Below are 17,946 nucleotides of genomic sequence, written 5' to 3'. Positions count from 1 at the left end.
GATGAAGAAATAATTTGATGATATTTATTATGTATATTTGTTTATATACTATATAAATATTCAGTAAATATATATATATATATATATATAAATATATATAGACAAACCCAAGAAGCGTTTAGATACTTAATTTAATATTTTTATTGAATTACGTTAAAGCAGATTCATTATTTGTATTAATTATTATCAAATAAAGATCTGCTATATGTAAATCAAATGAAAATACAAAAAATCAATATTAATTGTAAGTAATTGCTGAAAATATAATTATCGATTTATATTAAATCGTCTAATCATGTAATTTCTATATATATATATATATATATATATATATATATATAGGAATTGCATATATATATAAATTTATAACCAGATAACTATATTTATACGTATACAATAATAAAAGTAATAAGCATCTGAAGCTTATCGTGTATTACACCAAGTGGGTAAATCATAGCACACGGTAAATTAAGATTTATTTTTTAAAACAGAATTCCTGAAATGAAACCTTCCTCTTTCAGGCTTCAATTGGTATATATCTCCACTTTTTAGGATAAAGTGGATGATAATTTTTTAATAAAATTTCATATTACAACTTTCGATATGATTCACGATTACTTATTACTTTACAAATGTAAATCAATGCGATGCATAACGTGGCTCTGCAATAAAGCCTCTTTTGTCTGCCTATAAAAATTTATAGAAATCTGTCCATAGTTTTATATTTTCGGAGCCTAACCCGATTATATGGTAGAGAGTTTATAAGGCTGTGGTATTGCTATTCCATTACCGTAAGCGTACTTTACACGGTAAGCAGTATGCTTGACGGATTAATATTAAATATTGGCGCACACCGAACGAGAGATAAAAGTCGCTATTTTGTCCTCTTTTTTTCGAGCTGGTAAATTTTGTCATTCATAAGATTAAATACATTCTAATCATAAAATGGATCGTCGTGGGCTCGTTATGTTTCTAAAGAAGTCTGCATATAGTCCATTAATTAGTACACGACTATTATTCGTCTTTAAAATGGCGCGCGTGGAGCATTATGGAAATAACGAAGAAGAATCGTCGTCACAGAGTGTCGAATATTTAACACTACTTATAAACTCTTACAACGGCTTATTAGAAAAAAATTTAGTTTCTTTTTATCTAAAAAATTGTAATATTTAAGTGTAAGAGGTGATATGCAGGCCCACCCATTCAATGGCCGAAGCATTTACACTAGCATTCCATGAAAGTACAGTTGAACCTGTTTGGAGGCGTCATCTTGATAAGCATAGTAAGTGTCGTTTATACTTGTAAAAGCGTCATGAATACGTTCGTAAAAGGAGCGGTGGTATGTAGTAGTTCTTGAGGAAGGCTGGAGAAGTCAAAAGAAACCACCGAGATGATATGGTTACTGACGCGTCAGGATTGCTAAGCCCCAATCTTATTGGCGAGTGTTTATCATGGGAGTGGGGTAACATATACCAGATAATTTCGTGGATTCGTTGGCACGATCGCACAAGATCGCACAATCTCCAATATCCGTGCTACCAAACTGACCAAGAGAGTGGTTTATCCAGCTGTTGTTTAGTGTATTATACGAGGTGGGTATTTTAATAATTTATTTATTGTTAATTTCACAATGCACTTATTAAGCTGTTATTATGCTATTATTATGCTGTTTAATATGAAAGAATTCTGAAAGAATTTGCCGAGCGATTTTGCCGGTATTTTTAATGTATTTATATTTTTCATAAATGTTGTGATTGTTTGATTTTAGTTTCAATTTGGTTAAAAGCTTTTTATTTTTTCAAATTACGACAAAAATTTTTTAATCTTATAATGTCGATAATTATAGAAAATATATTTTTTTTCTCATAATTTCGAACTCACGAAGATATGAACAATTTCAAACTCTTGATTAATTTATTTATATAGACTTAAAATGGAAATTAAATATTTTAAATGTTGAAACTTCCTTAAATATTGCATTAAATATGAATAGTTACGTGAGAGTTAAATGAAATCTTTTTGTATTGTTCATGTGAATGATAACTTCATGTGCATGGTAATACAATTTATACAATTTATTGGTAAACAATTATTGATCATTTACTCGAAGACTTAAAGGATTATGAGTTATTATTCATTATTTAAATTTTGAATACAATTAATTTAGTTGTTTTGTATCAATATCAATGAAATCAATGTCATCCAATAATTAATATACATGATTCGCTTAATGTTTACAATTGTAACATTTGATGAAAATAATCTGCAAATAGATTTCACAATTAAAACTAAATATACATAATTTTTGTAAATATGTTTAATAAATAATATTTATAAAGATTATTTTTAATATATATCGTATTATTTTTAAATACACGAATAGTTGTTTTCACGTAAATTTTGTTTATTTCATTTTTTGGAATTTTTAAATCCTAAAATCGTGTACGCATGCACGCCGATTTACCCCCCACCCCCCACCACTGACCAAATGTAAATTAAAAATATTTAAAATCTTTCATAAATGTGATCAAATAACGAGAAAAAATACTTTGAAGAAGAAACATATTATAAGAAAATTATTTCAAAAAATAAGAAAATACCTACTAGTTAGAAACTTATACTCTTAAAAATTAGTAAATTCTATATTGCATAATAATGAAAATCAAATACATAAAAAATTTCTACTTTATGGATTTAAAATTTTCTTAACTCTTGATTTTTGTAATTTTATATATTTTAATATCTTCATCAATATTTAAATCATTACAAATATATAAATTAATAAATATTAAATAATTTAGCAAATAAAATTAAATAATAAATCAGTTAAACATGCAGACCTAATTTTTACTAATTATATTGTAACTGTGGAAAATAAAATGTTTTATTGAAAGTATTTGTAAAAAGTCGAAGGAAAAATTAAATTTTCCACTGTAAAAATGATATTTGTTAAATTTTAAGATTTTATTGATTTTAATATATTTTATTTGTAAATTATGAATTCATTTTATTTATAATAAATTATAATGTCATTTATAATTATTGTTAAATTTCTTATGACGTTTCAACTAATTTATAAAGAAAACTTCAAAATAATTTAATATTAAGAAACTTGCACATATAAAAATCATATTTATAAATTGTTCATATAAATCCATATAAATTGAAACATCTTCACTATTAATATTATTATATTTAAGATAGAACTTCATCATTTTCAAGAATGTGATATTTTCCATAATTTAATAATAATGATTTTATACCATCGATGATAATTCTAATATTTTATACATTACTTACTTTTTTGATAAATAAGTAAATTGATGTGAAATGTACGTGAAAGTGCAGTTTGGTAATTAGAAAGTTAGTTGGACTATTTAGTGCTTAAGTTATGGAAAATATTGATAGTCTTATTATCGATTTAAAAACCTTATATTTAAGAAATTAAGGTATTATTAATAAAAATAATGTACTTTCAGATGTAATTTAGAGATAATTTTCAAATCGTGTTTTCAAACAATTTACAACCAAATATGTGAAATTGTATTATTTTTATCTTCTATAACTATAGATAACTATGTATAACGATTCTTTTATTATCTTGTAAAGATTAAACTTCTTAATGTAAACCCTCAAGATTAGATTTTTTACAAAGTAGAAGCAATATTAATAATTTTATTAAATTGTTATATTGTTTATAACTTTGAAAGAATTCGCGTGGAACTTTCAATCTTTAAATATCTATTGGTGTGTTTGTTGCTTATCTTATTTCAGGTGTTTTGTTAAATAACATATTATTCTATGTACTTTAATGTAAATATTCAATATGAAATAAATAAACATTAAACAAGTATCTTCTTTTAAAAATCTTTTTAATCATTAACATTAATTATGTTTTGAATAATTTGAATAATTATCTGTGACAAAATTAAATTAAAATTTTTAAATTATAGATTTAAATGATTTAAATAAGAATTTTTTAATGAATAAAGCTAATAAAACTTTATTTTTTAATTTATAATCAAATGAAATGATACGTTAAATATAATAAATAGTCTCATAGAATAAAATGTAATATGTATTTTCTAAAGTATAACTAAAATCTTACTTATCGTTCTTTTATTTTATATTATATTCGACAAAATGTTTCAATATTAAAATATTATTTGAATATTAAAATTATTATTTCATTATCTAACATTTAATGTTTTTTAAATTTATGTGTTCGATGTATTTATCTTTCACAAATAATAGTTGTAATAAATGATATTTCAACTTAAATAATTTTCATTAAATTTTATATTCTTTTTAAATATAATTTATATTCTTAAATATAATTTTTCAACTATTACATAACTTATTTATAATTTTAATTTTTACATTTTCGTTATCGGCTACTTTAATTAAACAATTCATATGTAAATAAGATATTTGATATTCTTAAAAAATATCTTAACGAACTAAAACAAAGGTTAAAATATGAACTTTGTTTTTATAATTGATTGAATCATTATATATCGTACAATGCAGTAAATGGGCTCATTTATTTATTAATAGAATGGATGGAAATTGTAATGAATGAATTTGATTTTTATAAATGTAAAATTTTATTGTATATTAAACATGTATATATAATTTCTTTCCTTTTAGTATAATGTCGGTGAGTCTTAAAAGTGTTCTAATCAGTGATGAAGTTGATTCTAAATGCGCCGAGTTATTAAGGAAATATAAAGTTAATGTAGTAACAAAATATAAACTAAAAAATGATGAACTTATTGAAGAACTTAAGGTAAGTTTTTTATATCAATAATATACCTATTTTCACGATAAACTATTATTTTACTCAATAAATTATAAAATAAATTTTTGTAAATAAATTTTTTTTACTTTTTTTCATACTTTCACACGAAACAAATGTATAATAAGTACGATTTTTTATTTCATTCCATAATTTAATTAATTCCTTATTTAAAACGTTATGTATACTTATTTAATTTAAAGTCCTGTTAAATTTATCCAGTACACATATACATTTATTAGTTCACAAAGTTTATATACTTGTTTTATAGTAAATAATTATATGATGTATATAATATTGAAATATTGAAAATATTATTATAATACAATTGATAAAGATCATATAATTAGTTATCATCATTTTTTATTTTAAATTGTATTATTTTATCTCAGAACATACTCTCAATTTAAAAGAATACATAGCTTGGTAAGAATATAACGTACGCATTATAGTTATTGGTATTTTATATTTAAAAAATTCTATTAAAAAAAATGTATTGAAAGCAATAATACGCTATTTATAATATATTTAGATTCGAAAATATTTCTGGAAATACTCATAAAACGTTAGAAATTAAATGAAATTTACTAATCTTATCATTGTGTTCAAGTAATAAAACTTTACAATACAAAATAATATAAAATTATTATTGTTCAAATAATAGTAAAATTACACGTAATAACAATAAAGAGCAAAAACAGAAATAAATAAAAATAAAATTTTAAATATGTTAGATCTTCTGAACACTCGCCAAAGTATTACTCGTCTATAGTGTTTCTTCATACTTCGGTTAAATTTTATAATATACTTTTAAATAAATTATAGACAGATAAAACAAGAAAGTGCGAATATTATTTAATAGTACATAGTATTTCCTACATTCAGACCTTCAAAGTGAAGGATTAAATGGCGAAAAAAATCTATTCATCGTCACTGAGAATTTTACTATTGTACGTAATATACATTCCAAAAAAATTATTGTATTTTTCTCTATTTTAAATCTATAAATAATTATGGAATATAAATATAATATGTTTGAAAGTGCAGAATAAAATCAAAAGACAGTTATAAAATAAGTTATTCAAATATATGAAATGATAATTAGTTATATAAGCGCATTTAGAAACATATATAGTTTTATTACAGAGCCTAATTAATCCACAATCACTTTTCCCTTAAAATAACGACATCGAAGAATAGTACGAGAAGGCAAAAGTTCTGGGGAACTTATATCGAACCATGGATCCGAGAATAGAACATTTCAAATTTGTTACATTGTAATTTTTATTAAATTCATTCAGGTCTCCACATATTAAAAACGATGTTTTTTTAAATTGTCGATATATTTCTTTGCAATTATGTATATAATTAAATAAATTCTGGCGTAATAGTTTTTATAGCATAAATAAAAAGATTACATTTAATTACAGAATCATGATGGCTGGATCGTACGTTCAGAAACTAAAGTTACAGATGATATAATAGCTACAACATCAAAGCTTAGGATTATTGGCCGTGCTGGTACTGGTGTTGATAACATTGATATATTGGCAGCCACTCGTAAAGGAATAATAGTGATGAAGTAAGTATATTATATTTAATTGAAAAGAAATATATCGGCAATTTAAATAAATATACACATATCACTACTATATTCTCTAATTTACTACCCAAAAATTATCCGTAACATTAGAATTTGATGCAAGCTTCTTCGAGAGAAAAAAATGTCTGATTTTTTATAATATACAATTGTTTAAAACAGTTACCCAATTAAACAATTATAGAATTATTTATATTTAAAATATTGTTTTTTCAAATTTTTTTTATTTAAATTTTATATTGCAGACTAAATTTTCAAATTAAAAATACTTTTTTAACAATACCTTTTCAATTGTTATATATCTATTATTTTCATTGTGCATGAAGATTTTTTATCGAATTTATAAAATTAGATGTAACTTTTTGAATAATTTGTTCCTCTGTAACTGAGGAAATTGCAAATAAAATAATACAAAGATCAGTTAAGTTTTTACTATCTATTTTGCGTATCTCATTTAAATCCCATTCAATTTGCAACATTTTTGTCTCATATACTTTAAAAAACTTTTTCATTCTAACACCTTTTATATTAACTATAAAATATTGAATGTTTCGAATCAAAATAAAAATTAAAGTATGTTAAATTTAAAAAGATTAGTTATTTTACTTTTTAATGAGATATCGAGTAACTCCTTCGATAAGTATTCAAAATAACAATTGTGTTTTTGTTAAAATTTTTATATAAATATCCCATATAAATATGTGATGAAAAATTAATATATTTAAATTTTATGCAGTTTATGTATATATTTTTTTATTATAATTGTTTTGGAATTTTTATACTTAGTTATTTGTAATTAAGTAATGTTGATACTGTGGGTTTCATGATGAATATATCTATTGATTTCGTATCATATAAAGTATGGTTATTTAGATATAAAATTGGGTAAATAATTTTTGATTTTCTATAAATAAATTTTACTAATTTTAATTTACGTAAAAATTATATTTCAACGGTTCAGATTGTTAGATTGATATACAAGTACAGATCTATCTATCTATCTATCTACATATATATATATATATATATATATATATATATATATATATTAAATGAAAATTTAATATATTATTTTTAAGAAAGGAAAAGTAGGATCTTTTGTTTCAAATTAAACTATTAAAATAGCAAATCTACAATAGAGTAAACTATTATTTTTGCTATTTATATTTAATGGCTTAAAATTATTTATAATCCTTAAATATTTAAAAAATAATTGTATAATTATTATTACTATTAATATAAAAATGACAAAATTTTGTTAGCTCACCCGGTGGTAACAGTATTAGTGCTTGTGAATTAACATGCGTGATGATTTCGGCCTTGGCGCGGCACGTAATGAAGGCTAGTCAGTCTTTGAAAGACGGCAATTGGGACCGCAAACTGTTCGCGGGTAGTGAACTCTTCGGTAAAGTTCTTGGTATCATTGGCTTTGGTCGCATCGGTCGTGAAGTCGCCCGTAGAATGCAATCCTATGGCATGAAGGTCATAGTTTTTGACCCATTTCTCACTTCTGAGCAGGCTGCTGAATTCAATGTCACTCTGCATAATTTGGATGTTATATGGGTTACCGCCGATTTCATTACTGTGCATACGCCTCTTAATGTGCAGACCAAGAGTAAGAATTACATTTTGCTTTTCTAAATTGAATTTTTTAATTTTTCATAATTTTATGAAAATCTATCGTTCTCTGATCATTGTCAAATGCAGGAGCGCACGCAAATTCGCCTAAAAGTTGCGCATTTATAAATTAACTTTTCTTTCTAGATTTGATAAATTCTGAGACTTTAAAAATGTGCAAAAAAGGCATTTATATTATAAATGTAGCACGAGGTGGTATTGTAGACGAAAAAGCACTTTTGGAATCAATTAAAGCAGGTCATTGTGCTGGTGCAGCTTTGGACGTTTTCACCGAAGAGCCTCCAAAAAATCCAATTATTCTTGAACTTATTAAGCATCCCAATGTTATTGCGACACCCCATCTTGGTAAGAACCAAACAAATTATCAATTTATATGTATATTATATTAAAAAAATAAATATAATTTCTTTATAATATTCTTGAATTGATTTATATTTTTGAAAAAGTTTTTGCAACAAAATTACAATTTTTTATAATGTCGAAACTATAAATAAGCAATATAATGAAGATACGAATATTTAAATACATAACGATTATCGCTAAAAAATATTTTCATTAATCTTTATACATATGCACGTATTATACTTGTAATAACTATTTATAATTTATATATTTTATACCTCTTTATCACCATAAAAATAATTTATAAAAATCATAAATCTAATGTAAATGAATTGTCAATTTTGTACTTTTATTTGTAGTAATATGCTAAAATTTATTTTGGAATATATAATATTGTCTGTTTTATTACAAATTTAAATAAACAGCTATACATTATGTTCTACTTGTAATAAGAAATTGTCGAAAATTTATATCATTAATACATAAATTAATAATAAATTAAAACATAGGAAAAGAAAAAAGTTATTAATTAAATAAAATACATAATATAGGAGCTAGTACAGTTGAAGCGCAGATACGTGTTGGCACTGAAATAGCCGAACAGTTTCTGTCAATTTCTGGTTTAGCTGCAGAGTATCCTATCACTGGAATTGTTAATGCTCCGGCGATAAAAGCAGCTATCAAACCAGAAAATAAACCTTGGATAGAATTAGGAATTCGATTAGGAAAAATACTTAGTAAATTGGTGAATGCTAAATCTCATATTACGATTGAAAACAGTATTCATGGTTTGGATGACATAAATGAATCTTTCTTTAATATTGCAATTCAAGCTGGCTTCCTACTTAATATTTATGAAAATGTGAATCTTGTAAATGCTTCGGTTCTTGCTAAAGAATGTAACATTCAAATCAACACACTTCTCAAGTATTCTTCTTGCAATATTATTTCCCTCAAAGCTGGTGATCATTTAATTACAGGTATTTATATCAATTTTTCTAATTATTATAACATATAACAGATATGAAATTCAAGCTTAGATTATGCACATATACGTTTATTGATTATATTATATTAGATAAATTTGTTGCGTATATTTAAAAACTTTATTTATGTATTAATCATTTATAAATACCAGTATAAGACAACGTTATATGAAATAATATTCTAACATATAATAATATTTTACTTACTTCATAGTAAATTAACACACGTATAAATATCTGTTTGATCATAAATTCATTAATTTAATTATTATGTTGCATCTCTATAATGTCTCTTTCCTTTTTTGCAGTTACATAATACATGAAAGTGTTTACGTAATTGTAATTTATCTATAAATTCCTGGAATTTTCCAATATAACACTATTTAATATATTTTTAAAAATTAGTAGTATTGTAGGACTTTTATACAATAACAATTTATACAATGAAACCGAACATTAGGTATCTAAACGTATAATATTATACAACTTATAGTATTAAAGTTTTCGTTAGAATATTAATATTTTCATATGATTTAATGCTTTGAGCATTAAAATAAGTAATACAAAATTTATGTAAATTTATAATCTTCTAAATTAATGGTGTGTTTTAATTTTTCTAGGCACAATACGTGGAGACAGAGCTGTTTTGTTATCGATCAATGATTCGATTTTTTCCAGTGAAGTTTGTCTACCGGAGCATACATCACTTTATTTAACGCATGAACTTGAAAATCTATCAGAAATTCTTAATACTCATAGGCTGCACAAAGTGACTGTAAACAGTATAAATCTTTCAAATAAGTGGGTTCTTGTTCACACAAACAAACCACAAACTCTCCCTGTAAATGGCATAAAGTATTATTAAATTCGTTTTAAACATTTGTATGTAAACGCATTTTGAATACATTATAAAACTTTTTAATATATATCATACTAATAATTCAATATTTTATGATCAAATTTTTGAACAAAATACTCAATTTTAAACATATTTGTAGAAATTTGGTCATTTCAGCTATTAAATATGATATGAAAATATTGCATCGATATAAATTTAAATCAAATTCTTTTATTTATTAAATAATATGTTCTAATTTATTTCTTGCAATGTTTAAAAATGAATAAGATGGCTTTATAAAAAGTTTTGATCTTATATATACATATATACTATACATTGACACAATTTATATTATATTTTTATTCGAGTCGAGTGATTTAATTAATAATCAAACCAATAATTGAATTATACATTTGTAAATGATAATGTTTCTTTTATAATATATTTCGAAAAATTAATATTTTCAAGAGTATAGTGCTTATTTTTCTGCGTTAAAAAGTTTATAAAAATTTTATTATTATTTCGAATTTAAATATTCTATCCAGAATTATATAAATATTTCATAAATTACTATGAAATCTATTAAATATTATAAATATTATACGAAAAAAATGAACTTCTTAAACAATATAATTTGAAAAATATTTATTATTTGATTAGACATATTGATTAGAAAATGAATTATACTTAATAACTTATAGATAGTTTTATTATTTAAATAAAATTAGCACACAAATTTTTAGAGGAATTTTTTTTTAAATTCAACACGATGAGCATAAATTTATAAAAATTATTAATGTAACTTTTAATTAATTTTAAATATTTATTGAAAATGATAAATTTATTTTATGACACTGATGATAGAAAACATAACGAAAACATTTTATTTCTTGATTTTAAAAACTTAGATAAGAAAGCATAAACTCAGAATTAAAATTCTATTACTAATGGATTATGACTTTAACATATTTAAATATTTTTTTTACAAACAACCATATCGTGTTGCCGAATTCTTTATTGCATTTATAGAAGGGATTGATAAGTATGTAGATGGTATTTTGTGATCTATGTGTTTTGTCAAAATTGTATCTGTTTATGAAAGTACCAAATTTATTAATAAATTGCACAAAAAATGTTGATTAATCTCTTTTTTATAGACAGATTTAGACAATCATCAAGCCTTTTGAATACTTTTACTCCCCCTATGACATTTCATCACTTATCTTGTCTCACTTTTTTTCCTTAAATACGGTTTTATTTCTAATAACATATACAACTTATGTTATAAATTGTTGCATGTAAAAGTTACAATAAAAATTAAAGTACAATTTATCGTTGCTGTTTATGTAAAATAATTGTCAACTAAATTCGTTAAATAATTATTGGAATTTTAATAGACAATATCGCATGATTATAATTAAATATATACCTATTAATTTTGTTAATAAAATTAATTTGCCTAAAATTTGTTAATGAACTATCAGCTTGTTTTAATTGAAATTTGAGAAGAAGCCAAAAGTAATCAAGCAATCAAGAAGTTTAGTAAAAAGTACAACCTAGAAAGTTTTCACAATTTGTAGATGGAAAAAAAGAGAAAATTATTTGAAAATGATTACAAATGTACTTTTATTATTATTCACAAATCGCCATCATAAGTTTTTAATATTTCAGAAATTAAAAATTTCACTTTTAACAATAAATGAATCTATATGCAACGAATATATATATTGAAAACAATCTGTATATTAAAGCTCGATATCGTCGCAAATTCAATATTCATCCAAGTCGTAATGTTTGCGCCTATTTTCTATATAGCGTATGCTTGATGCTATTAAGGCTAAAAGTTTTAATGCTTACTTATGCGGACTATTATCAACTCATAATCAATAATTTATAGACTATATAAGTTGCAATTTATGGTCAAATAGATTTACCATCAATCGAATTAACAATGTATAATTATACTGCACATTAAACACTATTTACTGAATAAATACGCTTATAAATAACTTTTATAATAGTGTAATTAATTATTAATAATAATTTCGATTATTATATTAAAATATTAAAAAGTAAATAGTATCTATTCACTAAAATTCTTTTTTCTTAATTAATTGTTTATTTATTGGATAGTTGACTTATCGAAAAAAATTTGAACTATATGATTAAAACATTTTTGTTATTTTTTTATAAGATTTTTGTATAAGATAAGAAAGTTATATATAATTTGTATAGTAAATTCTGTAGAATAGTAACAATGAAGTATTTGTTTCCATCAGAAAAGTTATCTTTTAATGCATTTGATTATAAGAACTAGCGAAAGCTTTAAAAAACTGTTCAAAACTTTCAATATACTTGTAATATTTTTCTAAGGTAGTGAAGTAGTAGAACACAAGAACTTTGTAAGAGAACAGTTCAGCGATTGCAACCAATATTGGCGGTACATGTAAGCAATAAACTAAGAATCACATTTAAAGCTTGAAGTTAAGTTCATTGGACTCTAAAAATGATAACTAATATATCCATATTCCAGAATCAATCAATAACAATAAAGATAATTGAAGTTTTCTAACTTAAAAATATTATTTTTTAGTTCGATAAAATATAATAAAATATAAAGGAAATAATAAATATATCATATAAACAGGTTATTAAAATTTTATTTATATATTTAAATCGTATACTAATACTTATGAGATATTTGCTATTTAAAATACACTATATCAAGTCACATCATCTTATTAAAAACTAATTAATAACGATAGTAGCAATATCACGATTTTCCAAAATAACCAAAATTAAAAAATAGTTACTGATTTGTACAAACTATTTATTTTGTAAAAAATCCCTGTTTTTATTTTTTAATAAGTTTATAAATACTATTAATTGATGTAGTGTAAATATTATACATGAATTACATGATTAACTTATATTAAAATACTGTAATGTGGATTTTATGGCACGCTACTGCTACTCTTTAATATTCAAAATAATTGTATCATTCTTGTTCTGTTGCAATTGTAGTAATTTCGTCATTACAATTACCATGTAAACTTGATGGTTCATCTATTATATACATCTCTTCGTCGGGAATCTTGAATAAAAATAAATGGAAATTTATTTTAATGTATTTATTATAAAATTTTAAACTGCAAATTTTAACTTGGTACAAGAATTTATTTGTAATCAGATAATTTTATTAACAAAAAATTAAGGAAACAATTTAAAATACTTAAATTAAATGTTTGTGTTATGGATAATTTAATTTTATTTATTTATTAGAAATTATAGAAAATAATGGAAAATAAAAATAATTGAAATATTAGTAATTATGTCCATATAAACATTTCTCCACGGTTATAAGTATATATAATGTCAAGGTCAATTAAAGTAAGCCAATTAGGGGTATGCATTTATCAATTTATTATCATTATTATTATTATTATATTTATGATATATAGAAAAATATATATAATTTTAGCAAAGCAATATTCAATGTTTAGTATGTAAAAAAAAACTTATATTTTTAATAATATTTATTTAATAATATATCGACTTTATTTCAAATTGTTCTTTTAGTCAAAGTGCTTATATGTTCTATTATAATTTGTAATAACGGGGTTTACGCATTACAGTAATAATATTTTTTATTTTCCATTACACGGGTATTGTGTTTTTATACATTTACTTTCGATATGTACATTAAGTGTCTATAACAAAAATAATTTATTAAAATAGCAAATTCTATTCTTTAATAATGAAAAATATATAACTTTTCAAAGTTATCTTTATTCTTATCTAGCAGGTTTTTCAAAAGATATTGACTTTAAAAATCCATATTTTTATTTAAAATTGGATTTGAATTTATATTATTTTAAGATCGTTTTTATTTTATTAATATAAAGTACTTGTGTCTGTTTGATACTCATGTTTATTTTATAAATTTTTTAAATATATGAAAACACATAATTTGGGAACTGAATTAAAATTTAATAGAAATAATATTATATACGTTGAAATAAATTAATTAAAATAACATTAAATTATTATTTCTTAGTAAATAATATATATTTTCATCTATTTTGTAATATTATATAAGATAATTAAGTTTTATAATCTTTATAATGAAAATATTTAAGAAATATTAAAACAATTTTACTGTAATTAATTTCATAACACTGCTTACAGGAAAGTGATTAATATAATATTATGAACTAATTGTGGTCAGTATTTATTTGAGTAAAAGGTAACTAATAATAACAACTAGTGTTTTAAGGTTAATAAATTTAAATTATGATTATAATGTATGATATTTATAAATATATATAAATTATAAATATAAAAGCTGATACATTTAAATAAAAGAGTTTGAGTATGAATTTAAAAATATTGCATTTATTATGTAATAAGAATATTGTAAGAGTTAATGATTAATTTATATATTTCATAGTTTTTAATATTTCCCAGTATATTTATACCATATTAATATATTATATTATATATTTTTATAGTCTATGAAACTTAATTTGCTCATAATATATTTTTTGGTTTTGAATTCTACAATCATTATATTTCTACTGAGGTAGTCGGCTCTTAATGATTTTTATCAAATTATGTATACTAAAACGTACTTATACTTTAAGCCAATTAATACAAGCTAGATGGAAAGCTTAATTTTAGTTTTACTATTAACAAAGTCAAAGATGGACCTATCTTCCTTGGCCGGCTTATCCACTATTATAGATACTAAGAATAAAAACATAAATTATACATAATTGCTAATACACTGTGTTAGAAGTGATATTTTCACAGTGTTCGATCTCTTATAACGTATTATTAATTTACATGTAATTTAATGATCGTAAATTGATCTAACATCAATTTTTGCGTAATGAACAATCACTTAACAGTCCTACTTAATTTTTACTCACCATGAAGTATTTATAATTATTGTCCTACAGTTAGACACTCGTAAACATGGAAGCAAAGCAGTTTAAAAAAAAATCATGGCCTAACCGTTATTTTAATGTTCAGCGCGAATTCTTTCAAAAACATCAATTGAATCTTCGTCTTGAATGTTTCGAATAGTGGACTATAAATTTTACAAAGTTATTTGTCCTTCAGGTCATTACAAACAAAGTTTTGTTATATAATGAAATACACATTTTACAAATGTTGTATAATAATGCGAATTTATTGACATTGAAGAGAACTGAATAAAATTATTAAAATTACTCTAATATCGAAACTTTAATTGATTAAATAAGTTGTATCATAACAAATATATAAAATAGATATAAATAGTTAAATAATAAATAAGGACATAACGCCACAAGAGAAATAATAATATTAGAATTAGAATTAGTATTAGATTTAGAATTAGAATTAGAATTAGATTTAGATAATTAGAATTAGAATTAGAATAAAAAAAATTAGAATACTATTATCTATGGTATTTAATTTAAATGTGAACATTTCAGTTATTTACTGTAATATCTTTTTCAACGTTCTATATTAAGATTAATTAAAAGCTAGAGTTAAGTGAAATTTTTTTAAATAAAAAAATTGATACCGTTCAATATATATTAAAAATAAAAAAAAACTATTGAAGTACCGTGACAAAGACGATGGTTGAATATGATGGTTTTGAAAAGTGAACCAACCTCAAGGATACCATACGGATTCTTAAGAGCCGATGTGTTAAAAGGGAATATGAACATAGACAACATTATTTGAACCACGTTTACTTTTGCAATTTACGGACTGTCTCGTACAGTTACTTAAAGTTAACAAAATTATATAAAAAAAATTAATTTAGTTTTAGTTTGTAAGATACTTCACGTTTTCTGGAATAAATCTGGTATAATAATTTAAAGTACTTGGTTTATCTTACACTGGCTTATCGATATTTAAATTAGGTAGAAATGAGTTTCATATATTATCCATTAATGAAAGGTAAAATTTGTGGCTTCAGCAATATCCAACAACTGCGATACATTGTAGTTATATTGCGTTATACATCTATCAAGATAGGAACAACGTAAATGAGGGACCACCGTGATATGCAATGTAGGAAAGAGGGGTAATATTGCGTGAACAAGGCAACATAAAAGCAGTCAGCGCATATTAAAATCAAACTTGCACTAAGCAACTTTTGGAGATAATAGGCAGTAGTAGTATTCCATATCCGTCAATTATATTATGTAGAATATAATATTATATTATTAATTGTAAAAATTATTATAATAATTTAATTGTAATTTATCCGATATTAAATAAATAAGATATTTTAAAACTCAGAGTTCATGAAACTGCGACAATAGCGTACACTTAATAAATAAATAAAATAAAGAAATTTTGAAAAATAAATACTGAAGATAGTTCAGTATTATCTATGTTGTAAATAAATTCTCATCCCACGAAAGGCTATTAATTAGATGCTATGATTAGTAACTTTTAGGAAGTAAAGTTGCCATATTTACACTTGACATGCAGGTGCTTTTTTTTTATAGCTAATTGTAACATACAAATAACACGAGTCGTTAATTTAAGATGTTGTCTTTGGAAACAGTCAATAAATAAGTAATTTTACTTAATTTGAAATTACCTAATAGACGCTGTTTATCAGTTATTAAAACATAATAGAAGAAAAATACTGTTGACACATGTGAAAAGGATTTCTTCGTTTAATGATTATGTATTACCCACACGAATCTGCAGTGAGAAAAAAATAGATGAAATTCATGGAAGAAAATGAAAATTAATTTTGTAGAAAATAAAAAACTTTGTTAAAATTTTCATTGTATTGTTTGTATATTAAACGATGAAGCTTTGAAAGAGAAGTAGATATTATAATTTAAAGAAAAGCAGATTTTTAAATTATCCAAAAAGATGTAAATCCGTTTGGGAATAACAAACTTTAATAATTGTCTAATATCAAGATAAATTACAAAATATAAAAGATAATACAAAATACAAAAGATAAATACTAATAAAAAAAATGAATTAAAAAATTAAATGCCAAATTTGATATTGTTAAAAATATTATTTAAAAACTTTTAATAATTTTCGAATATTTCAATAAAAATATATAAATTAATTATTTAAAAAAATATAAAATATAAAGATACTGAAATGATTTAGGAATGAATCTATCAAATAAAAAATTTAATTAAACGTAATATAGATGTAAATGAGTTTAACACTCTTGGAATATAAAATCTGACTACTAAGGGATAAAGATTTATTGTTATAGTTAATTAATCTTTACATTAATAAAAATGTATATGTAAAGCTACAGAAAGTTTATGCTAGAATAGAAATTGAGGATTAAAAGTAACTAGAAATGAGAAAAAATTATAACTAACAACTAATTATAGTTGATATTAAAGTTTATAACGAGAATTTTTTGTTAAACTAAAAATTTTCCATGAAGAATTCAATGAATCTTTACTGTGTACGACATTAACAACTACGACTGACTTATACATTATAAATGTTGATTCGAAAGGTTTTAAATCGAATAACAAAAAATAAATAAAATAAGAAATAATAAAATAAGAAAAAATAAATAAGAAATAATTATTGATTTAATTATTCAATTATATAGTTATTAATATAATATTCAATTATATTATATAGTGAAAATTAAAAAATTCGAAATAATGAAAGAATGAATGAATGTACATGAGATTTTATAATATTTTATTAATTAAATGTTATATATTTACTTTATAAATATATT

At 22.7% G+C, this 17,946-nt stretch overlaps 1 protein-coding gene across 2 annotated transcripts; it reads left to right on the top strand.

Moving 5' to 3' along the window:
• Positions 1–1,556: 1,556 nt before the first annotated feature.
• On the top strand, positions 1,557–10,270 carry LOC105359126 (D-3-phosphoglycerate dehydrogenase). 2 transcript variants are annotated; one of them, XM_011495619.1, is made up of 7 exons: positions 1,563–1,592; positions 4,651–4,789; positions 6,229–6,380; positions 7,661–8,013; positions 8,163–8,381; positions 8,930–9,358; positions 9,985–10,270. In XM_011495619.1, exons 2-7 carry the CDS (start codon positions 4,655–4,657, stop codon positions 10,227–10,229), a joined length of 1,533 nt encoding a protein of 510 aa, XP_011493921.1. In that variant the 5' UTR covers positions 1,563–1,592; positions 4,651–4,654; the 3' UTR covers positions 10,230–10,270. The 2 variants fall into 2 exon arrangements, with proteins under 2 accessions (XP_011493920.1, XP_011493921.1); XM_011495618.1 differs by lacking the exon at positions 6,229–6,380 and having other exon boundaries at positions 1,557–1,592.
• Positions 10,271–17,946: the final 7,676 nt, after the last annotated feature.

This window comes from Ceratosolen solmsi, unplaced genomic scaffold (genome assembly GCF_000503995.2).
Source record: "Ceratosolen solmsi marchali unplaced genomic scaffold, CerSol_1.0 scaffold11, whole genome shotgun sequence".
NCBI lineage: Eukaryota > Metazoa > Arthropoda > Insecta > Hymenoptera > Agaonidae > Ceratosolen > Ceratosolen solmsi.
This window is presented reverse-complemented; position numbering and strand designations above follow the sequence as displayed.